The sequence below is a fragment of the Charadrius vociferus genome, unplaced genomic scaffold (assembly GCF_000708025.1).
Source record: "Charadrius vociferus isolate BGI_N301 unplaced genomic scaffold, ASM70802v2 scaffold409, whole genome shotgun sequence".
Taxonomy (NCBI): Eukaryota; Metazoa; Chordata; class Aves; order Charadriiformes; family Charadriidae; genus Charadrius; species Charadrius vociferus.
The window spans coordinates 1,920,639-1,945,349 of NW_009650082.1; the positions used below are offsets into that span (position 1 = coordinate 1,920,639).

General features: G+C 45.4%; 1 protein-coding gene across 1 annotated transcript in view; it reads right to left on the reverse strand.

Moving 5' to 3' along the window:
* MMP24 (matrix metallopeptidase 24 (membrane-inserted)) overlaps positions 1-24,711 on the reverse strand; it is a 48,790-nt gene that overhangs the window by 3,977 nt on the left and 20,102 nt on the right. Inside the window, exons 5-6 of the mRNA XM_009892104.1 lie at positions 13,896-14,057; positions 870-1,084 (exon numbers count right to left, since the gene is read on the reverse strand). Of these exons, the coding sequence (XP_009890406.1) occupies positions 870-1,084; positions 13,896-14,057 (377 nt within the window). The remainder of the gene's footprint in view (positions 1-869; positions 1,085-13,895; positions 14,058-24,711) is intronic.

Sequence of the window (24,711 nt, forward strand, 5' to 3'; positions counted from 1 at the left end):
GACCTCTCTGCGTGTCTGGTCACTGAGTTGTCACCATTGTCCCGGTACAACTGGTGCTCAACTATCAGACCCCATCCAGCCTTAACATTACCTGCTGACAACGTCCAAAGGCACAAAGGAGTCATTAAATACCCCTTTAGATACAAGATCATTAGTTAAAGCCATAGTGGATGCTCAGGGATGAGTAAGAGCAGGACAGAGCCTGTGAGACCTCTCCCAGACACTGTCCCAGCCTTCAACTGTTTTCAGGTCAGGCACTTTCTGCAACTGATACGGTTTGTCCATTTAATGACCTTCAATAAATCCCTCTCCACGTTCACACCCATTGGGCAGAGTGAAAGCTATAGGTATTTTGGGAATGGGACCACGGATTTCCCTATTCAAGGCACTCCAACATGGGTTATTGAGCAAAGCCTCTCCTGCCTCCCTGGCTGTAGTTCACAAGCAAGGTTGACTCGAACTCCTCGAGAGCTTCAGGTAGGCTGAGAGCTCCCCGAAGCCCAGGGTTTGATGCGTGCCATCTCTGGAGGCAATGGGGCTTAGTCCCTGGTTAGGTACTGGTATCGCTTTCCGGCTTTACAGGTGGTTCCTCTCTGAGCTTGATGGTGTCTGAATTCTCTGCCAGTGTATCCAGTTCACATGTTGGTGCACAGCCTGCCTGGGCATTTTGTGAATCCCATCACGCACGGTTTCCAAATATTTCAGAGCAAATCTACTTACAGTTCCTGCTAATACTGCTCATTCATCAGCCCCAGAGGAATAGAGCTATTTTCACAGATATTTCAAATCTCACTACCTGATACTTCTATTAATCTTTTCCAGCAATAAAACTAAAGGCAGACTCATGGCTAGGCAGGAATTCTTAGTACCTTGAAAACAAACATTTCTCCTCTAAAGAGAGCCACAGTGTTGAAGTTGCCATCACAGATGTTTGGTTTCGTGCCAGGAGGGGACGGCCTATCACCCAGAGGAGGACTAGGAGGTCTTGGCTGTCTCTCGTGTTTTCTTTCTGAAGTGGAGTGAATTCTGCGAACAGGAAGAGTCGGTAAAGGCCTGGTTGGCTCCAGGGGCTCAATAGGAGGACCTAGAAGTGAAAAGAAAAAGGTTTAGCAAAGTGGACAAGTTTGAATTTTCTGTGCTTCCCTCATAGGTTGTAAAAGGCAACGGGCTGGATGAATGGCACTGCAAGGAATTTACATACTCCTTATGCAGAGCTCATTCCCTAGAAATGGGGAGCAGAACGAGATGCTTCCACGCATGAAAGGTATCCCAAAAACAGATCAGCGATAAGAACTGAAAAAGAGACGGTGTGTTTTTGCAGGTCTTTCCAAGGAGCCTGGAGCTAAAAGGAAGGAGGAGCCACACCAATCATGTTCCCAACTGAAATGAAAGGTAATAAGCCTTAAATATTTAATAGACCATTAAAACAAACAAAAAACCAAAAACCAAAAAACCCAAAACAACAAAAAAAACCAAAACCCAAAGCAAACCCAGAAAAATATCAGGATGTGAAAAACAATGCTACAATCTAAGGGCAACTGCTGGGGAATTTAGAAATTAGAAAGCAATTACGTTATTACAGTTTAGTCACCAATCTTTGCTATCAGAACACCATGGGCACTCTGATGAACAGCCGTGACAAGGGAGCATGCTCTCATTTGAATGATGCCCCCCACAAGCACAGCTCCCCTCTTCGATCCGTACCCAGCTCAGCTTTGAGATCTGCTTTTAAACTCACTCTGCCATAGGACCATTTCATTAACAGTTAGTGATAAAATCTGGACCAAATCTAATTAAAAGAGTCATAGCTTTCTTGCTGCTTCTCAGAGAAGGCCACAAGTCAGTACGGCAATAAGCAGAAGGCTACGAGAAGCAAGAGATTTTGGCAAGTTTTATATCTGATGTAATCAAATGGGATTTGATTATTTATTTCCATGGATTACGGTTTCAATCTCTTTCTGAACAGTGCTGTTGAAGGGGCTACGTGGAGAGACTGCAGGGCAAACCTCTGCCAGAGGGCACAATGGGGCTGACTGTGACTGTGCTCTCTGTGTCCCTCTCCTGGGGGTCCAGCAGCACTGCTGGTGGGCTTCACACCAGCCGGGATCACGGTGCAGCGGACGAGGCTCAGCCTCACAGGCTGAGAGTTCCCCTGTTGCGGGTGATTGCCTTGCCCATAGCCAGGGAGGGAATTTACAGGTAAGGATTTAGATACCCAGGGAGGCTCCACACCTGTGGGATTAGAAAAGGACTTTTTTTGCAGATAAATGTTTTGAACTATGCTGCCTAAAACGATGGCTACGGTGCCCAAGTGCCCACGTCAACTTAGCTCTTAAATATTACATTTTCAAAGGGTTCCTATAATGAATGAGTGCTTAACACATCCTGGAAGGGTGATTGGCTTAGAGAAAATCATCACTGCGAGTGACCAAGACGTCACCAGAGAAAGCCATCATATCTAACTGTTATTAAGGTTCTAACGATAAGAATCTTGTGTGTGGTTTCACGGCTATTATGTTCAGAAAGGACCACTTAGACAATGTAGTCCAACTTCCCGCAGTACCAGGCCAGGACCCTCCCCCTGCGAGTCCTGCGATGGGTCCAGTGTTTCTGGTGCAGACACAGCACATTTGCCGATCTCAAGCTGTAGAAAATCCTCTATAATGCACAGCAAATTGTTCCAATGATTAAGCCCCGACACTGCTAAAGTCTGTGTCTTACCTATTGTCTGAGTCTGTGCACCTTTAGCGTCAGCATTTTTTTTATCTATCTCTAGTGTCTCAACATTTAATCATTTACAGCTCTTGATGAGGATGCTTTTTATATTCTCCTTTATGAGCTAAATAGACCAGTTCCTTCTGTGTGTTGCTGCAATGTCTTTTAGTTTTAAGATCTTGAGACTTACCCTTACAGCTCTTTTCTAAAGCTTTTCAAATGGGTGACTTGTCCTCATAGTATGTTATTTTGTGCCATATGCAATTTTTATTTACTTTTATTCCAGAACTTTAATAAAAGACATCAAATATTGCTCATCACAGAAATCCTTTAGCTGAGGATTCTCTGTTGACAAGTATTCTTGGAAAGCTGAACCACATGAACTAGATAAAAATATACTGATTCTGTGTATTTCTCATCCCCCTCCACTCTTAGCTGTTCAGTGCCCATATCTTAGCAGACCATAAAATTCTTCTAACTAAAATTCTTTAACTGTGATACTACCACTGCTAGCAATCTGTGAATTTTCCCCAAAATGGTATGCAGCGATGGTCTGCAGGCAGGGTGGGACCCCCTCGTTAGCCAGGCAATATGGGTGCATCCACCTTAGCCTTTCGGTTCAGCTCAGGAATGTAAAAACCAGTTCAGCTGGGTAAAGAACTGGCTGGAAGGCTGGGCCCAGAGAGTGGTGGCGAATGGAGTGAAATCCAGTCGGTGGTCGGTTACAAGTGGTGCTCCCCAGGGCTCAGTGCTGGGGGCGGTTCTCTTGAATATCTTTATCAATGACTTGGACGAAGGGATCGAGTGTACCCTCATAACTTTGCAGATGACACCAAGTTAGGCGGGAGTGTCGACCTGCTGGAGGGTAGGATGACGCTACAGAGGGATCTGGACGGGCTGGATTGATGGGCTGAGGCCAATGGTGTGAGGTTCAACAAGGCCAAGTGCCGGGTCCTGCATTTTGGTCACACCAACCCCATGGACGCTACAGGCTTGGGGAAGAGTGGCCAGAAAGCTGCCCTGTGGAAAAGGACCTGGGGGTGTTGGTTGACAGTCGGCTGGGTATGAGCCAGCTGTGTGCCCCGGTGGCCAAGAAGTCCAACACCATCCTGACCTGTATCAGGAATAGTACGGCCAGCAGGACTGGGGCAGTGATCGTTCCCCTGTACTGGGCACTGGTGAGGCTCTACCTCGAGTACTGTGTTCAGTTTTGGGCTTTTCACAACAAGAAAGACATTGAGGCACTGGAGTGTGTCCAGAGAAGGGCAGCAGAGCTGGTGAGGGGTCTGGAGGACACGTCCTGTGAGGAGTGGCTGAGGGACCTGGGGGTGCTCAGCCTGGAGAAAAGGAGGCTGAAGGGAGACCTTCTCGCTCTCTACAGCTCCCTGAAAGGAGGGGGTAGTGAGGGGGGGGTCGGTCTCTGCTCCCAAGTAACAAGCGATAGAACAAGAGGAAATGGCCTCAAGTTGCACCAGGGGAGGTTTAGGATGGGTATTAGGAAAAATTTCTTCACAGAAAGGGTTGTTAAGCATTGGCACAGGCTGCCCAAGGAAGTAGTGGAATCACCACCCCTGGAGATATTTAAAAGACGGGCAGACGTAGGGCTCAGGGACAGGGTTTAGTGGTGGGTTTGGCAGTGTTAGGCTGATGGTTTAACTCAGTGATCTTAAAGGTCCCTTCCAACCTAGACAATTCTATGATTCTATGTGCTTTTGAAGAGGTGTGCTATCATGTGTAATTTCTGTGCTTTGATTCACACCAAAGTTCATGAAATGCATTCTTTTTGGACAAAGCTAAACTTGAAGATGCACTTCTGGAGTGCATCTAGCACACTGCAGCTGTGAACAGACATCACAGGGCACAGCCAGAGATAATCCACAATAACTACCCCCTTCCCAGAAGTGCATAGTCCCCAGCACTCTACGGAACACCACCCCTAAATACTGCTGTATCTACAGATGTGCCACTCTTATTCTTGCTAGCAGCCACAGACATTGTTTGCTGATACAGCCATAGGCAACACTGTGGTGTAAAGCGCACGGGCTGGGCAGAGGCGTCTCCTCCAAGGAGCGGTGCGCGAGCTGGCACTTCTGCTCAGGCTGGAAAGCTCAGGGAGGTGGGATTGAGTTGGTGCAGTGGGATATGATGCAGGGGAAGGGATGGGAAGGGGAAAGAAGGTCCCAGACAGGTCTTACACAAAGAAAGGCAAAGTTCTGGTTCGTTCAGGTGGGACGTGGGACCAGTGTTCAGCTCCTGCTTTGGCGAATTAAAGGAGCAGGAATCCGGTAACCTGTTTCGGATGCCAAAAATGGCACTTGGTGCCAGTTATAGTATCTGGGTAAATTAAGTTTGAAAACAAGCAATTTACGTGCTTGGTGAAGATAGGAAATGCTTGCATTGAGGAGCAGTAAGTCTTGGCTGGGACCTAAGCAAAGGAAGCGATAAGCAGTGACTTACTGCACACTGCAGTCTCATTACACAGCACTGGGAGCCCTTCGCTCCTGTGCCGCTGTGCACGTGGCTTTGGGTGGATGCGTTTGGTAAATAACATTGAAAAAACTCTAATGCATGTCCTACATGACAGGATTCCCCCGCCAACAGACTGATAGAAGGAGCATCTTTCTAAACGAAACTATAGGATGTTGCTACAGAGGCACAGGAGAGGCGTAGCTGTTCGTTCCCTCCCCTTTGCAAGAGGCTAATGCTGCCGTGCACTGACCAAATCAGAGATGCATTTGCCATATATGGATCAGAAAAGCCTCTTAGTGCTCAGTTTAATTGGTACAGTGGAGCAATTTCATCAGACAGCTGTTTGGTAGTTTGCAGAAGACGGGCGCCAGTGCCAGCACGGGACAGAGATCCCTGTGTTGTGAGAGGCAGCTAGAAGCAAATTCACAACGTGACTGTAGGGAGGACTCCGAGGAGTGGCAGTGCCTTTAAAGAGGGTGAGATGTGTGGCCATCTGCAATGCAGAGGCACACCTGCTGTCCGAGGGAATTGTCTGGGAGGGACCCAAGAAGTCACTGTGTGTGTGGTACGTATTCAAACCACTCGCTGGAAGGACACGGAGTGCGAAAGGGAGCGATTGCCAAGTCGGGACAGTTCTGCTTCTCAGATGCAGCAAACGGACAGAGATACTCAAGTCAACAGCAGTTCTGGATTTCCAGAAATAACAAGCCCAAAACTCCACATTTTGAGAGAAGAGAGCAAGAATAAAGTTTTATAGAGATGACCATGAGCAGTAAGATGAGGACATGACACCATTAGTTTTCCCCCCTCTCTTAAAGGAAAAAAAGGGTGAGATAGGAGTAATACCTAAAGAAAATTATGATGAATGTGTCTGATGGGTCACAAAGCCACACAGAATCTGATAGTAAGGTGCAGCATAGGGACTACAGTATTGTGGTCATATGCTAGGAATTTAACATCTCATGCATGATCTTAGTTACCAAAGATTCACTCTCTCTTCACAAGTGAGGACCACTCGTACACGGTGCAGGACAGCAGTCATGTTCTACTCTCTCACATTCAACTTAAGTGCCCAAACTCTGTCACAGTCTTCTGTAGACAAGAGGAAAGTTAAAAGAGCACCTACAATCCAGGGGACCAACTGTAAAGGTTTTAATTAGCCCTAAGATGCCACTGAAACAGAATGCAGTAAACTTGGAAGGCAGAAGTTGGACACACTGTGGTCAGGACGGTGCAAATCAGCAACGATTTAGGTGAACTCGAGATCTGCATTAACTGAAACATTTGCTAGAGCAGTGGAGACAGATGACAACCAGGCCCAACAACGGGAGCTGGGCCACCGTACGCACCCACTGCTTGCGATGGCCAAACTAGCGCTGGAATATTGCTCTGAAGGAGGCACCCAGCACTGACAAGGCCTCCCACTGCTTGGATGCAGACTTTGTCATTTCCCTTAAAATATTCCTGTTACTGTCTTTCCCTGCCAGCCATGGATTTTTCCTTGCTATCTTTCGCTTCTCTTCTTGTTTTTATTCTAATTTATCCTGATTGAAGTCTTGTCTCCTCTTGTGGCTACACAGATTGCCTTTTTATTTTTAATTGCTGCCTTCGCTTTGTCACTGAGAGTGGGGTGGACTTACAGCTAGAGGTGGAAGGTAATCCTGCAGCGATGCACATGCAAAGAGCAGAGGAGCACACATACAACATGAACAACATGAACGGGTCCACGTGCCAGGTGGTCCACAGAAGCGGTTCTGCAGTTAGGGGGATGGAGAGCAGAAGCACAGCCTGGCCATTGCTGAAGAAAGATGCTATCTCATAAGACCTAGGCCTCTTCAGAGCACAACCTGGCTTGAAAGCAGATGACCAGGCCCTGTATAGTTTGCCAATCATTACTATTTCCAGAATCACATCACAGTAACCTGCCTCTGAAACAGATGGCTAAAGGCAGGAAATAACAGGTTTATCAGCAGCAGAGATGACCGTGTGAACAAGAGTCACTTAAGAGTCGCTGGCACCTTGGCATTTATTACAGACACTGATTACACCCACCACTGACAGAACTAACCTGGCAGCACCGCACGCCCATCACAGCCTCTCTCACTACATCTCCCAGCAACTTCAGGGAATCACTCAGAGCAAATCTCTTTCAGAGAAATATTAAGTGGGAGAGGCTATTGTGTGGGTCTGCAATTAGGCTGAACCCAATCACCTAGTTATAGCGTGTGATCCCAGCACCGGAGCCGAACCCACCCCCGGGGCTGAACCTGCAGCCCCTTCCACACGGGAAGGAGGTAAGAAACCTCCCGGAGGTGGAAACTCTATGTTCTGGAGGGAAGCAACTCGCTGGGACTTTACAGACACTGTGTGGAGAAGAAGACTTTCTTCCTCTCTATCACAACCAAGGCAAAGAATGTCAGAAAGCTTTTGGGTCACAGCAGATCACCTTCAGCGTGTGACTTCCGCCACTGGCACTTAGCCTCCTCCCTTCATGCTTCCTCTGTCGCAGACCATCTGAATACCAAGGTGACCTGTGAAGATAACACAGAGAGAGGAGGCATTTAGGAGCCACTGTGTCGATAGTTGAGGACAAAATATAATTGCAGTGTCCTCCTGGCTATTGACAGAGTGTTCCCTCAACTGCACAGCACCTGCCCGGGGGCTCAGCACCCTGCACGCCTCCGCGTCCCTCGCAGGAGCTCTGCGCCAGCCAGGCGGCTTGCCAAGCCTGCCAGTGCAGAGGACACCCCGTTTCACATCAGGGGAGACAACGATCCACCTGCAAACAACAGCCTGTCTTTATCTTCTTAGTAGTCACTCCAAGAACAAAACTATCATCCAGACTACAGATAAGCAGTTACGCTTTTGAATAACATACTGGGTTTTTTTTGGCAAAAAGCTGAGCTGCGTGCGTGTTTCTGCAGGGCTGCACCAGCTGTCCAGCCGCACCGGAGAGGCTCCTCAGTTTCAAATCAAAATGTACAAGACAAATGAGCCAGGGAGAGTGAGAGAAACCCAGCTGGCTGCTCTGCAGGCTCCAGGGCAGTGGAGAGAGGCCCCTGTTCGTATTAGATGAGCTAGTCGCCAGCAAGCTATCACCTCAGGGAGAAGCGATGGTCCATCCACAACAGCTCAGAGCTCGGGAAGGACCCATTTCCCTTGCTCGCTTGGTAAACCTGTCCACAGAGCACTTTGCACTTTTGGGGTTAACTTGAGCAGTGGAGTGAATTAGCTATTTCCGTTAAGTTTGGGTATCCTTGCCACAGTGCAGACATGCCCCAGCACCCACAGCGTACCCAACAGTTGGGCAGTCGAGGCCCTCGTGATCATCACTGGGTGGCAGGAAGGGTTTCGTGAGCCTTTCTCACGTAGACGTTCTCCTCTGAATGACCACCTGCCACCCAGGTGATAGAGCATTTGCCTGGAAGACAAACGTCCATGGCTGAAATCCTTGCTCTAAGCCAAAGGGAATGCTCTCCTGGGCTCTGTAACGAGGCGATTCACCTTGCAGTTGGGTTCTCTGCTTTGGGTGCGAGAAAACTGGGTCCAAAATCCCCAGGCTTAGGCAGGCAAATGATGAGGGTTTGGGGCTCTGCAAGATGCTCCAGCTGTGGTGCTTGCAGCCCAGTTCCCCTCTGGAAAAAATTTAGGAAGCCTGACATCTGCTCCACTGCAAAACAGATTTTTTTTTATACTCAGAAAGATCTGTAGGATGAGAGAAGTATTTCATGCCCAGCTGTAACATAAAGCAGCATTCCTCCATCAGCTGAGAAACCTCCCAAGAGAGGCGGGCTCCCCCTCAGCTCCCCCTTCGTCAGGAGGCACCTGATCAGCTCCCTCCTCACACCCCATGTGTGCAGCTCCAGGGCTGACGTGGGCATGGGTGAGCCCCTGTGGCATGGCAGAGTCCTCCAGGTGTCAAGTAGACCCCAAGGACAGCGCCGGGAACCAGGCGGTTACTCCCTGCCTGTTTTTTGGAGGAACGGGAACGGAGACCTGGCATACGGCAGGTGAGAGTCAGTGGATGCACCAGAGAGGGAGTCTGGTACTTCCTGCTGGGTCCAGCAGAGTCTCTGGTCAGGAGGAAAGGTGCAAATGAAGGGATGCAACACGGAGCGGGAGTCTGGTATCTCTACAACATGCCAGAGATGTGGCACCAGGGCAGATCCCTCCAGCTCTCTTACTGCCACACATTTTCCTTTCTCTGCCCTCCTACGAGCACAGCACCATGGGACACGGCTCCAAAAGTCCCAGATCTTGCAGCTTCCACAGGTAATGTATTGGATGTTACTTTATTCTCTTCCCACGTTCAAGAGGACATTATCAGAAAACAGTCCTATGCCTAATGTTTCCAGGTGCTGCACGACAGCAAAGCTTGCTCTGACGGTCCCGTTAACAATGTAGTGTCACCACACGAAGCATTTTGCACCAGGTCTTTCTGCTGTTTTGTCACAAGCCATCGCACACGTACACGTAGGTTACAAGGATGTGGGATTGCTCTGTGGGCTGCCATTGGGAAAAGGTGAGGGAGGTTCTGAAACCCGTACTTGCCGCACAGGAGTAAGGAGGCCAGCAGAAGGTGCTATTTGCTCATAGACACTGTGCCTCCCTGATCCCCTGCTCCTGGATGTCAGAGCTGGTGTTTAGTTCCTTGGCCAGGGGCTGGTGTGGTTTCATGACCACCCTGGACCCCAGCCCTCATGCGATGCAGCATGTCCACCGACTGGGAGCTGCAGAAAAGCTGTGTGAGGTTCACACGGCCTCAGTGGGATTTGGGAGGACCCAGATCCCTGAAGTTGTCTCCAGGCTTAATGATTTGGTCTATCTTTGAGTGATTAGGAGACCTTTCCTTTGTGACCTTAGGCTTTGAAAGGGCCTTGAAGGTAATAATGCTATACCAGCTCCAAGCATCTGAGTGGACGTGAGTTTTCCTGCTCCTCAGGGACAGTGTCAGAAGAGTTGCTCCTAACATGAGAGGATGCTTCACAGCCTACTGCAAAAGGGTACTTGGGGCAGGAGGTGAAGAACAGGAGATCCAGTGCTGAAGGATGATCAGTTCAGGCCGTGTGACAAGGCCATGGCTGAGTATGTCTCCCCTCTCCATCTGCACTGTAGCTGCACGCAGCCCTGACTCCAACACTAGCAAAAGTAATGTGCTCCTGGCAATCCTGCTTTAGCAGGGGACTTGGACTAGATGATCTCTAGACGTCCCTTCACACTCTGAAAATTCTGTGATTCTGTGATTCTGTGATTCTGTGATTCTGTGATTCTGTGATTCTGTGATTCTGTGATTCTGTGATTCTGTGATTCTGTGAAAATTAAAAGAGGCAGTCAACTTAACAGGATATCCAGGGGACCTACACAATGGTATTATTTCCGGCTTAATTCCTTCCTGGGCATGTCATCTGTGACATGGGCACATACGAACAGTGCGAGATATCCTTCTGGAAAAGACATGTAAAGAACAGTCATGATCCTTGCCTCATTTTGTCAAGGAACATGCTACCAGAAGTGCCCATCAGAAGATGGAAATACTGCTGACTTGTCTTACAGTCTACTCTGCCACGCACAGTGAGCTGCTGGCCTTTTCGTCGTTAGCTCATAAGTGGAAGTAACATTTTAAACAATGACCTTATACTAAGCAGCCGGAAGCACAAACAAGAGTTCACATCACCTCCTGCCTCTTCAGGTGAGTTTTGAAATAAATCCAGCAGAAAATAACTTGGTAATTCAAGAAATCATTATATGACAGACTAGACACACTTCTTATTCTAATGGATAAACACAGACACAACGTAAAAATACATTTGAAACACATCATTCTCAAAAGAAGGAGACAAAATGGACTTAAGCTGCAGTAGAGCTTCTGTTCCTTGTTCTAGCAACTTCAATGGAATGAAAAATCAGAAGTCATAATTGAGTTTGTTTTTAAAAAAGGATGCTACAGGCAAGACAGTGGCTCTATGATTTGTTTTGCATAGTAAGTTCCTAAATAATACATACTGACCACATGCTGCTGCAGTGTAGAGAATGTCAAAGCAGCAAGAAAGCAGGAGGTTTTGCTTTTTGGACAAGTGCTCTAGGCTTTTGGCATTCCCAAGGCACAACAAAGCAGACTGGCACTGTGGAAATTAAATGCATTAGTTGAACGTTCCTGCTAAAACTACAAGAAGGATATTTCAGCAGTCCCTTCTCCGTTGTAAGAAGCTCAGCTGAAAGGATGTGTTCTCATATCTTCAGTTCCAGGGAGAAACGCAACCTGCATTTTCTATCTTTTCTTTGTGAACCACAAGAGTAAAACCTAGTTTTAAACTCAATGTTAGTTTTTAGACTGTAACTCTGTGCTAAGGGCTGAAATCTCTACCTGGGGAATCAAAGCTCCTCCTTCTCCCCGCAGGAATAGCTGTCTCTACAAGTGCCACACCATCTCCCAACCCGCTCCGGTTCAAAAGCCTCAGAGAGGAGCCTTGCGTGATTATTCCACAATAGTCAACAGACAAATTCCTAATTACAACCTGCATCAGGTAGTAATTAATTTACACTGCTTTTTTTTTCAAGCCAAGTTAAAATTTTAAGCGTAATATATCGCATATAGAGAATCTTAACATAGTCCGTGGCTGAAGTTCAATGTCACTCCGTAAGTGCAGTGCAGTGGCGGTGCTGCCAAGCCGCAGGCAGTGCAGCGCTGAGCTCTCTGCTCTGTCGTAGCTGTGCACAAGACGCTGTGCAGTGCTCTCACAAACTGTCAGGGCCCTGAGCACGCTAGTAGGTCTTAAAGGCCCTGGCCAGTGTCACCCAGTACCTCCACCCCCACCCACATCCCAGGAGCCCCATTCCAGCTCAGCCCTGGGCACCGCGTCCCCTCCCAGGCAGTGCGGGGGCAGCGCTGGTCCCCAGCTCAGCCACAGCTCATACTGGCTTCACCCCCCACACACGTGAAGAAGCGTGGCTGGCAATTCCTTATCTGCTGCCTTTCCAAAAAAGTATCTGAAAACAGAGAACCAGTAATTTTTCCTTGATTGCACTTTCACCGTCAGCGATAAATTAAGGTATTTTTTTTCTTTCCGGTTAGTGAAAGTTCACAGGTACTAAATCAACATTTCAAAATAGAAACAGCGTAATGACTTTTTAGCAGCTTTCAAAAATGAAAACTTAGGTATATTATTTAATGAAAGTTTAATACTTACTAACCCGGCACTTTATTTCAAAACCATCCAGAGTCTCTGTTATCCTGAGTATTTGAATATATACTACGTTAAAGTATGCATAATGAAATGACACCATAGGACAATTGCCATGCAAGTTCATCCTGGTAACGAACAATAAAGAGAAATCTGCTGCTGCAGTAGTGGGAAGAGCCAGTTCCCCCTGGGTGTCCTTCAAGCCATCTTATTTTAAATGTTGGACCTTACCCGGATATCTGCCTTACAGTGAGGATTACCTGCACTCTACAAATGTCTGTTTTTTTCCATTACCCAGACAGGAGTCAGAGAAACTAACCCAGAAAGAGATTTCTCTTCTTTAGGCAGCTACATTTGAACCAATGAATCTCACTCCAGCCACCAACAAAAAAAAATAAAAATCAAAAAGTCAGACTCAAACAATTGACATACAGTTTAGACCTCTAAAGTCTTGCTGTACTGCTTTAGTCTTATAGGCACAAATTCTGTGAGCAGTAATTTAACATTCAGTGGCAGATCACTGATGCAAACGTTGACTACTGTCAGGTCTGCCAGCAGCAATCCCTTAGAAATGCCAGCTTTCCCACAGACACCCAGCTGCTAAGGGTTTTTTTCAGGTCTAATTCATATAATATCTGCTCTACTGACACTGGGAGCTAATATTTGAGTCCAGATGTCAAATGTTGCATAGCTACATAGCATAGCTGCTCTACACTACATTTATTAAGTGACCTCTCTGTCAAACTTGTACTTTCCTCAAAGAATGAAATCAGGGATGTTTGACAAAACCTGCTTTCCATGCCACGGACTGCATCTGTTAGCATCTTCTAGCTCAGCCTCCCCTTGACTGTAGTTCCTAAAACCTGCATTTCCCTCTGCTCCCAGAGTCTCCTTCAGCCAACAATTCTCTGAAAGTCCCACCCTCACACCCTGGTATCCATGACCCCATCACACGGTACCACAGCACCTCCAGCCCCTTGTGTTTCCCCCACAAGCGCTCTGCCTCCTTTTCTCTCTTTTCCTTGAGCCTGTATCTTTGTGGCACATGTTGTACAACAATGTTCAGCTGGAGATTATAAGAAATAAAGTGTTTCCTAAGCAGATCCAAACTTTTTTTCCCTACCTTGCATTCCTGGAGAAAAAAATAAATGCATAAATACTTTTTACCTTTCCTTGATGTTCCATGTTCTTCGCATTCTTCCCCTCTATTCGCACTGGCTGTTCCCAATGGGCAAACCTTGGGTATGGCAATTGCCTGTTTTTCCTCTTATGTCCCTATCAGACATAGTGAGGGACGGAGCCGCAGCAAGATCACAGAGGTTTGGTTAACCAAAGCGCAAAGATATTGCCACTAGGACAGTGGTCTGATATTTGGCTGTGGATTAAGGGCTTTAAACGGTTCCCCATTCAGCTACGGCAGGAAATCCAGCCCGCCAGCTGCAAGCATTCGGGGGGCTACCTGCCTGTGGCTCTTAAATACTTACTAGCCCGGAGCTCAGTGTAAATAGATGAGTGGATACTGCTGCTCACCATAGATTTTCTGAATTCCTTGGAGGTCATCCTGGGGCAGTTTGAAGTTGTGCGTTTCCATGTACTGGTAGAAAGGAGCCATGATAGCACTGGGATCATTGGAGTGTTCCAGACCCAGCGCATGTCCCAGCTCATGGACTGCGACCAGAAAGAGATCATTCCCTGTGGAAGGAAGGCACAGGCAGGTTAGTACAGAAAGAGATCATTCCCTGTGGAAGGAAGGCACAGGCAGGTTAGTACACAGCCGCAGCCTGACGCAACCCCAAGCCCCACTCGCTCATAAAGCAAGAAGCGAATGCTTTGCTACCCTACTGCACAGCAGGTCACAGTGCCAGGGTCAGCTCCTGGAGGTGGTTTTAGTCCTGAAAGCCTGCGCAGCTTCTGCAGTCATTGTCACAGAATGGGCAGGAGGCTCCCAGCCCATGACTGCCCATGACCACGTGCACCTTCAGACCAGGTAAAACAGGCAGCTGCCTGGAGGGAAAGGATACTGACTGTAGACTCTCTTGTACAGTTTACAGAAAATGGCCAACAAAATAGGCTGCTCTGATACCATCACCCCTTATCTGAGTGCTGCCAGGAGCACTGCCAGTCTGCTGATCAACGAGTGTACATGGTGGGAAGGGAGCTTTGTCCCCCTTCCGGGTCCTCTGGTGCCGTGCTCTGATCTGACGTGGACCACCAAATCTGTAAGCAGAGATCTGTAAGGCACCTGGCAAGGCAGGAGGAAGGACAGAGAAGACGGGCTAACACCCACCGTAGCACGTGTAGTACCTGGGACAACCCCATCTCCTCTAGCACAGGCTCCTCAACATGCTTTTACTTTGCTGGACTCCCGGCACTGCCATGGCTGTGGGAGGAGGTGAGCACAGGCACCACCATTCTGCAGGAGGCAGAGCCACAGAGGGAAAGGTTGGGTTGGATCAGAAGGGCAGGAGGGAGAAGGAGGAAGGAAGAAAGAAGGGACGTGCTCCTGACAGAAAGAGAAAGGGCTGAGGAGCTCTGTCTGGTCCAGAAGCTGGTAGGAGTGCAAAGTAGGGGTACCTTCAACTCTATGTTACAGGCATACACTCCTCTTCAGTCCCATGGATCTGGGACCCTCATCTCCTTGATCTGGTGTGGGCCCTGGATGTCCTACTCCGTGAGGGCACCTTGGCATGGGAGGTGACACAGGCAATGCTGTGTGAGGGATGAAGACACAGCCAACAAGGATGGATGTAAGAGTCTCCCCATGCCAGTAAAATGCCTGAGCCCTCAATTCTGCCTGAATTGGGCTTCCCTGCTTTTTTTGGCAAGGCACAAACCAAGAGCACTTGCAAACAGACACGGGAGAGAACAGTTGGCAGTGGCAGCTCAGCGGCTGCTTTCCAGCATCTTCAAACAGCTTATCTCCACTCTCCACATCTCAGAGGTAACAAAGTTCAGTTTGGTGTACACGGCTGAGCTCTCCTCGGGACAGGAGCTGCAACAGCAAGTCATGTAGAACTCTCTCTGCTATTTAAATACTTATGCATTTACTGTTGCCCATAAAAACGTGACAACACAGGTTCAGGGGTCTGCGAGTCTCCAGAGCAGGGTGCTTTACCAGCGTCGCAGATACCTAAAGCTAGTAACAAACAGTACTCAACTGGTCACACATACCACACCAAAATGGTTAAATTGTCTAAACATTTGAGTTGGAAGGCGTAAGCGCCTGAATATGCAAGACGTTAAAATATACAAATCCATTTCAAATAAATGTTCAAATACATTTGTTCAAATACAAATGTCCAAAAATATACGTGGTCTAAAATTTAGCCATATATGTATTGAAAATTCCAGAATTTCTGTATTTGGGAAATCCAAATAGGGACTTTCTCATCTGTTGCTGAAAAATCTGGCGTGTGCAGAATAAGTCAATAAAATGTCCAACAGCACAGTACAAAATTCATTAAGTAGTTTCATGGTAAAGTTTGGATGACAGATCACTCTTCATGGATTTTCAAAAACACTCAAGCTCAGTTTCCAAAATGGATTTGAAGACTCAAAGTCCTGTTGAAAATTAAATGGACTTACTCTCCTGTGAATCACTTAAGTGCTCATGAAAGCATAATTTTCATTGCTACCACCATGACTCACACATGGAAATCCATGGTAAAAGTCACCCAGTTCAGAGCTGACTTTCCAGTCAGGTTTTGAATTTCAAGTTTCTTGTACTGGGAAGCCCTGTACATAGCACTCCAGATGTGCTGAGTAGAAAGGAAGGATCATCTCCCTTGACCTGCTGGCAACGCTCTTCTCTTCCAAATGCAGCCCTGGGTGCTGTTGGCCTTCTGTGCTGCAGGGCCACACTGTTCAACTTGGTGTCAACCAGGACCCCCAGGTCCTTCTCTGAGAAGCTCCTTTCCAGCCTGCTGTCCACCAACAAAGCCCAGGAGTAGGGAAGGCTTTGCATTTCTCTTTGCTCAACTTCATTAAGTACCTGTCAGCCCACTTCTCCAGCCTCTTGAGGTCTCCCTCAATGACAGCATCAGTATTTAGTATATCAATCAACCCTCCAAATTTTGTATCATCTTCGAACTTGCTGAGGGTGCACTCTGTTGAGTGAATGAGATAATTCGTGAAGATATTAAACAGTATTGACCTCAGTATCGACCCCTCTGATGCATATCCTGAACTCCACCATCTCACAGTTACTGCCACCAAGGATGCTACTAATCTTCACACTACTCACCAGTTCTTCAGTATCAGGTCCAGCAGATCGCCTGTCTTTGTTGGTTCCTTGATCACCAGTGAGACAACCAGGAAGAGTCTGGAGATGATCAGCAAGCCCAGAAAGATCAAGGCTCATACCTGAGGAAGTATGTCAACAACCATGGTGGTGAGGCCAATCAGCCCTTCCACTACTGAACAGAAGTGCACCTTTTCCTAGTTATCCTTATGAGATACCTACACCTGGAAATACGGACAACTGTAGAAAACAGCTGCTGCAGTCCAGTTTGACAGAGAGTGGTGACTGAGGATGCCACAGAGCATGGAAACTTCTGGCTGGGGAGCTCTGCTTCCTTCCATCTAGAGGTAATGACTAAGAAATGAACCTTCCCAGTTCTAGCACAGCCACAGAGGACAGGTCAACACTGGTGCGGCAAAGCTATCCTCCAAGGGACGATACATTGCTAGGAGGCCACTCCAATGGGAGTAGTGATGTCCTGGGAGGTGGTGGCTGGAGCAGATGAAGTGGAGCTAAAGAGGATTTCTAGGAAATCAAGTGACTTCAGCAAAAAGTAGGACAAGAAGCTCCTCTTGCTTCTCAACAAATAGTCTTGATTCTCAATGCTATGGTTGCTTCTCATCTCAAAGCCTTCACTGAAAGGCAGTAGAATCATAGAATGGTTTAGGTTGAAGGGACCTTGAAGATCATCGAGTTCCAACCCCCCTGCCATGGGCAGGGAGAATGGCACTAGCAGACATAGCTCCCCCTCCTGCTCCCTGCCCTGGCCAGGCATTTCTCACCGTTTCACCCCCTCACTTTTCTTTTTGTTCGAGCCTCCTCCCAGACACATCCATAGCTCTCTTCCTTCCAGCACACCTGTGTCACTTGTTTTCTCCACCCTGCTATATTCTGTGAGACGGTCCCAAGTCTGAAAGCAGCTAAATCAGTCTCAGAGGGCAAGTGGACAGTGCACTTTTTGGGGGAAGTGGGACAGGAGAAAAAAAGCCTAAAACCACTTTGTAAGCACAGAGTGCTCAAAACCTCAGCTCTGGATTCACTACCCTGTTTCTCTTGAGGGGGCAGTTATATTAAAAAGCATCTTGTTAAGCAAGAAGTTCCCTTCATTTTTTAAATGCTAGAGAATTTCATAGTGTGGAACACATTGTTCATTTTCTTTTCAAAGGCTGTGCTAGGATTTGCTCTGAAAAGAAAATATAAAGGTATAAAACTATTGCCTGACAGCGTACTTATCTCCTCCCACAGCCCTTAGCTTAGAGCTGTTATGACTCTTTGGGTACTGTTACCCGCTGCTGTTTGGAAACTGTCCACTCAGCTGATCTGAAAGGAGCTTCTACCTCTCAAATTCTTTCTGTTAGTTCTTGAACATGCAGTAAGGTCTCTTGACCTTCATGTTCTCCACAGTTCTTGATGGAACAGCACTCTTAATAATATCCATCTTCTTGGCACAAGATTCGGAAAGGAGAACTAATAGCTGAACTTGATCCTTTGCTACTCATACAGATGCGAGGTCAGGCAATCAGATGAAGTTCCTTAATTTCCTGTTCAACTCCCCTTCCCCAAGACCAACTAACAACTGAAACATGTACTCAGTGTATACTCAGTGTGTACTCAGTGTATACCTGCCATCTGGGTAAGGCAGTACAGTGAAGAAGGAACCAACTACCCTTGCTTTGCATTTGCAGGGAAAGGTCCCAAGAGAAATCCAACAATTTTTTGCTTGTTTGTAACATCTGTACAAAATAAAGAGGTCTGGTCAGAGACCTGCCTGAGCTTTCTCCTTCCCGATTCTCAGGAGGCACCCAAAAGTCCACCAATAAGCACCAGAGAGAGGATGACCCTGTAAAAACCCCACTTTTGTAAGCTGGTTCACTGAGTGAAACAGTTGACTTGCTATGCTAAAACATAAAGAAACACAGTTAATTTAGCTTTAAAGTCACTGATGTGTTTTCCTTACCAAAACAATGTTACCACCAGAGAAAGTTATGAGGACACACCTATAACAATATAAAAGCATCACCCATTGTCACGATGCCAAACCAGGTGAATACACCACTTATCTTATCTAAAACCGTTCGGTTTAACAGCTCTACACTCCTCATGCACACACCACAGAATACACCCAACTTGAAACATACTTTTTAGTTGAATTTTCTTAATTAAAATTAATCTAAATCTGTGTTCAGAATAAACCTCCTGTTAGCTGATGTATTCCCAGTTGAGCTAACTGAAGGTAAATTGCAAGGTAATCGCACATCAAACCCAGCTCTTTGGTTAATTGTTGATAATACACTCACTACCTTCCCATGCAGAGATAACAAACACAGGGGTTTATGGAACAACACAGAGAAGAACACTGAAGTCACAGATAAACTGATATATGTATGATCTTCCTTCTCGTCATATACTCCATCACTCATGCTTTATGATTTTCATCTTCAGCGGGGAAAAAAGGCTGTTAAGTCAGGTAACAGACATCTTGAGACAGCTTTTCTTTGTGAAACTGCTAGTACGTGCCTTCTTGTACAGTTTCATTCACTTTAATTATGAAAATCCGTATCAAAACCCTTTCTTTATTTGGCTAAGTAACCCATTGCATAGTGAGGTATCCAATTTCTGTAGGTCAGCAAAACCACTCAATTAAATGCCTACCGGTTTACAGGAATAGGTCACAGGGATACTATTATGGCAATGTTGTGACATTACTATCAGTAGTTATCCCTGAGCACAGTAGCTGTATATATCGCTGTAATGACTGTAGGTAGACTCTGTAGAGCACCTAGCACAGTGCAGTATAAATCCAGAACAAAGCTTCTAAGACAAGAGAAGTACAAATAATATTGTATATCCGATTAATAATAGAAAAGCAACTGTGAGTCTCTGATCTTTGTCACATTAGTTTTATACTTTATGTGTATATATATACTTTATGTATCATCTATGTATTGCAGTTTACTCAGACACAATTAAAAAGACATATGAAGGTTAAATTTTGAGATTTTATTAAAGTAAGAATGATACTGAAGAAGTTAGATCATTGGTTGTGACAATAGCACGCCTAGGGTAATTACAGAAAAGATGGTGTGAACTGAACATGCTTTAAAAACACTAAAATGAACCCTTCCACTCCAACAGCCACATAGAGACAACTGTTTTCCAAGCACAACTTAAAGAAGCTATAGGGCTACTCTAAGCTATGCCTTGGTTCTTGCATCTTCAGACCGGCTAGGTCTGAAGTGTCAAACAGAAGAACATGTGACTTGTCTGTACTCCTCCATTCACCTCCACAACACGCTCTGCTCAAAACCAGATTTTCAATCTTCTGAAGGCCCTGAAGAAGTGGTGATACTGTTCTTCTATTTGTTTGCATCAAGAGATGTGAAAATCAGCTTTTCTATCTAGAAAGGAAGAAAATACACGTTAAAAAAGAAAGACAGGTTTTATTTTGTTCATAAACTATTATTATTATAAATGTAGCAATAATACAATGCATAAAAACTCTTAAGAGTGTCATTATACAGCTTCACTGGAGAAAGAATGAGTGATACACAGTCTTAACAGAAATTCTACCACAGCCACGTTAACAAACTGACCTCCATGAGATCAAGTGACTGCAGAAGGACAAAGAACCGCAAGCTGTTACCGATGATTACGAAAGATAGGTCGTTTGCCTTATTGTCCCTGAAAGGCAGTGTGCAAACTCAGTCTGTTAGTTGTGTTACAGACCTGACCAATGTTGCAAGCTCTGCGTTATCTGACCTGGCACAGATGGCACTATGAGGACAATCTCCTGTAGAAATTCACAGGAAAAATACAAAATATTTTTCTGGAATGGTGAGACCAAAACTGAGTGACGTGGAGACAAGAGCAGGCAGCCAGAGAGAGGGAAAGTTGTGAGTGTTTCAGCTGGCTCAGCAGCCTGACATTCAATGCAGTAAGAGTGTTCTGCTGAAAAGTTTTCCCGTACCTTTCACAAGTGTAGGCTGTAATTCAATAAGCAATTCAGTATCAAAGAATCACCATCGCCCAAACGAAAACTCGCATTTGCCTAATATTAGCCTATCATTCCCTAATTTGGTAGAACAGATGGTAAAGAAAACAAAAATACTCATAAAAACACGGACAATGTAGATACGACTTTCATTCCACCACTCCTGAAAAGAAGCTATGCTGGTGGTTTTATTTTTAAAAGTATTAACATACAGCAGGGTATACAGACAGAATTTATTGCTTGACCCAGCTGTGGAACAACCCGGAGGGCGAAGAGGATTTTGAAGTGATTAGAAAGCTGGCCCAGTGTGTTCCAAACAGGTCCTGGCATAGGCAGAGTGGATACAAACCAGTTTGCGCTATTTGGGACTCTTTTTTGCCAGTCAGGTTGAAATTACATTTAACTCCTGGTGCTGGCAACAGAGAAAGTGCTGTTCTGGAAGCTACGACAGTAGCTCTTTGCCACAAAGAGGGTGTTTCCTACCTAGGACAGGAGACTTACTGGCTCTGTCCTCCCCTGCACAGAAGGCTCCTGATGGGGCTGTAAAGACTGAGCAGGACTGAGAAGTAAGAGAACTGGGATGTAAGAGACATTCTCCCCTCAAAGTGGTATTGTTGGGGGATTTGGGTAGAGAAGGCAATACTAGTCAAACCGTCTTCAAATCTTGTGCTCTTCTTCAGAAACAGGAGAGAAAAAAAATAATCAGTTTAAACAACTCCCAAGTTTCCCACTTGGTTGTAATGTCAAAATCTAGAGTATTGGTTGTCGTTTCACTGCTGATACTGCGATCTCCAGCAAACTCTTTTCAAGAATTCATCAATTTTTCACTTTTTTCTCTTTCTGAATGCCTGTTATTTTACACCTCTCCCCTTCAGCAAGTGGAACGCAGCAAGCTTATTAGAGACACTGCTGCATTTTGGCTTGCTTCACATCATCTGTTTCTGCTTTACAAAGGAAGGCAGCAAAAAGAGACCTTTTGGCTCACCTTGATTCTCATCACCTGCCTTTTTTTGCCGTCAGTTTTTTTTCTTCCTTTTTAAGGGAATGACACATCATTTTCATCCCTACTGGCTCCTTCCTACAAATCTCAGAGTATCTCATTCTCTGTGGAAAGAAGTAAAATATTTCACTTTGATTATACAGAAATCAATAGGATTCCAAATACCTACATAACTATATCCATATTCTGTGTAACAATTACTGACAAAAGCAATGAATAGTAATTTTCTTCATCGAACACTGTGAACGTCAGGCATATTTACAAGTACATTGTTTTGAGAGTGGAATTTGCAGGTGATCCTTATTAATGAATTTCATCTGTAATCAATAACTAGCACTGTCAATACTGCAAAGCTTTAAAATCCAGACTGCACTAGCACAGCACTACTGTAATGCCACTTCTATGTTTGTATACTGACAGCACACACAACAAAAGAAAGCACTACTTACAGAGATGCTGTCCAGTAGCGAAGAAGAAGAATCTGAAGACAGAAGTCTTCCGTATGTGCTGGTGGGCTCTCTCTCTTCACTTCACTTTTGTAAAAATTTTTAATTTGCAAGTTCTTTATTTATGGCCTTCTATGTTTGGATTGACATGACAGGGATGTAATCTCAAACGGTTGCTGATTTAAGCCACCTGATTTGATTTCTTTTTACTATGGCTAGCTGCCTTGAGACCATATGCTTGCTCAAATATGCTTCAACATTAGCATATGATTTTAGAGAACTCTGGCTTACAGGAACAAGTCTTTCTAAGCAATTACAGGATGAATCCAATGTTAAGTAGGTACATTCTAGAGGCTAAATACTGAACGGGTCTTTTTCAACAAACAGAAGTACTGACCAACAGCATGATCTGGTGGAATGAAGTATCACAGAAAGGCCCGATAGAATAAATTGAAATTTTAATACAATTTATGCCCCACTTGACTTCCAACATGTTTCAGGTCTTCTGCGTTAAAGGACACGTGAGTAACTTCAAAGCAGCTCTGATTTTCGCTCTGAAAAATACTGATGCTCGTTTTCAACAATAGAGTTTCAGAAGCCTGAAAAATAATGATGGATTCAAAATGTCATTTGTTAGAACAAAACTCTTTAGATGTGGAGATGTTCTGTACCTGAGAAATCAGAGAAAGAAAATTAAAAAGGTATTTAACAGTGAAATAGCACAAAGATTATGTGTATACCGTGCTGTGAGTACATGTGCTCTCTGTCAAGTTGCTCATTATGTTGATACTTTGTAGACTGCCTTTGCTGGCCTCAACATTTCCATAGAAAATGAAGACGCAAAAAGTGGTAAAATAAGAAAGAATTGAGACAGAGAGCAAGGCAAAACGCAGAGGAAACAGGAATTAATTGAGGATAAAAGACTACCAAGTTCTGGCAATGCGCTGGGTGAGTGTACAGGGGTTAAGGGAAGCAGTATTTTCTTTTTCAGCAAGCATGCACTGTACCTGTACGAGTCAGGTAAGTGGGTTGCAAGTATATAGTAGAAAGTCAACCTAGAAAAGTGGATATCAATACAAATCTCAAAGAAAAAAAAAAAAAAAGCAACAACCAGACACTCTTCTTTCTTCTACGTGCCCTCCTTCCACCTAAAGTATCACAACTGTATCAAACAAACCAAATAGGATAAAAAATGTTTAGTCAGCAATGTTTCCAAAGTTATTGGAAACACTTGGAAGACTTTGATAATAAAGAACTACCTAACCAGGTGAAAAAAATGCCAAACTTACACATACCACTTAATGCTAGAGGATCTGTTATCTAATGTGTCCTAACATACATTCAATGTTTATATGATTAATCTAGTGAATGCCTACAGAAACCTTGTACATTTTTGCATTTTAAGAAAAGTAACAATAAGAGGTGGTACTTCAAAAGCATCAAACATCTGGCAAAAATATTGCCAGCTACATTTTATGCACCTATGAGCATCACCAGTCTTCCTGCATTAGGAATCTCAATATTAAAAGATCCCTGGTTTTGGAAGGGAATTTGTTGACAGAAAAGAGAATTTTATGAGCCAAACACCTTGTTACAGGCTCAGACTTGCTGTGAGAAGTAACTGCAATTTGTTCTGAAGTTCTAGGAACTAAAATTACATCTGTTTGCCAATGCTAAAGAATTATGGAAAAATTTAGATTGAAAGGCACACCTGGAAGTCCTCAAGTTTAACTTTCTGCTTCAAGCAGGGCTAATCTCAAAACTACATCAGGTTGCTGAGGGCATCATCCAGCCAAGTTTTGAAAGCCTCAAAGGATGGAGTCTCCTTCCAGGTGCAGACTCAGAGCTGTACCACTCTGTTAGTGAAGGATTTTTTTCCTTATGCCCAGATGGGATTTTCCTTGTCACAGCTTGTGCCCATCGCCTGTTGTTCCTTCTTCTGTTCACCTCCAAGAAGAGGCGTGGCTCTGTCCTCTCTATAATATCTCCTCATATGGAAGGCTGCTATTAGATGCTTCCTCCCCACCCCATCCTCCTCACTACGCAGAACAAGCTCAGCTCCCCTCGTTTCTCCTTGCTCCAATCCTGTATCACCTCAGTGCTCCTGCACTGGACTCTTCCCAGTTTGCCGACACTTTTCGTGTACTGGGGGCCCAAAATATCACACTCAATTCTTGTTAAACTCCAAACATCACTGGTTTTGATCATGAACTACCCACAAAAGTGCAGCTGGCTTTGCAACAAGATCCAGCTAAGGAACAAGGAAAGCTTTCTGGACAAAAACAGTGACAAAGAGCAGGATGAAAAAAAGGCAAGGAGAACGGCAGGCAGAGATTCACACACAGCTTTGAAGAAATAAAACTCTACCCAGAATGTAGACATTCAACAGTTCTGCTGTGGTTTTATGATCAAGATGTGCGTCTTGCAGCTGAAAGGGCAGCAGCCCTTTTTCCTGCCCCAGCCACCCATTCCTATCTACTCTTTCATTTGGGCCAAAGACCTGGGGTGGCTCCAAGGCAAACCAGATCAGGGGAAAGGGAGGGAAAGACAAAGAGCATTTGGCTACATCTGTTCCCTTGTCTGGTTCACACTGTGGCCACTTTAACCTTCCCCTGGTTCACAGGGGAAGAAAGAGAAAGAGGTGCCGGGGAAAGGGTGACAGTGATGGG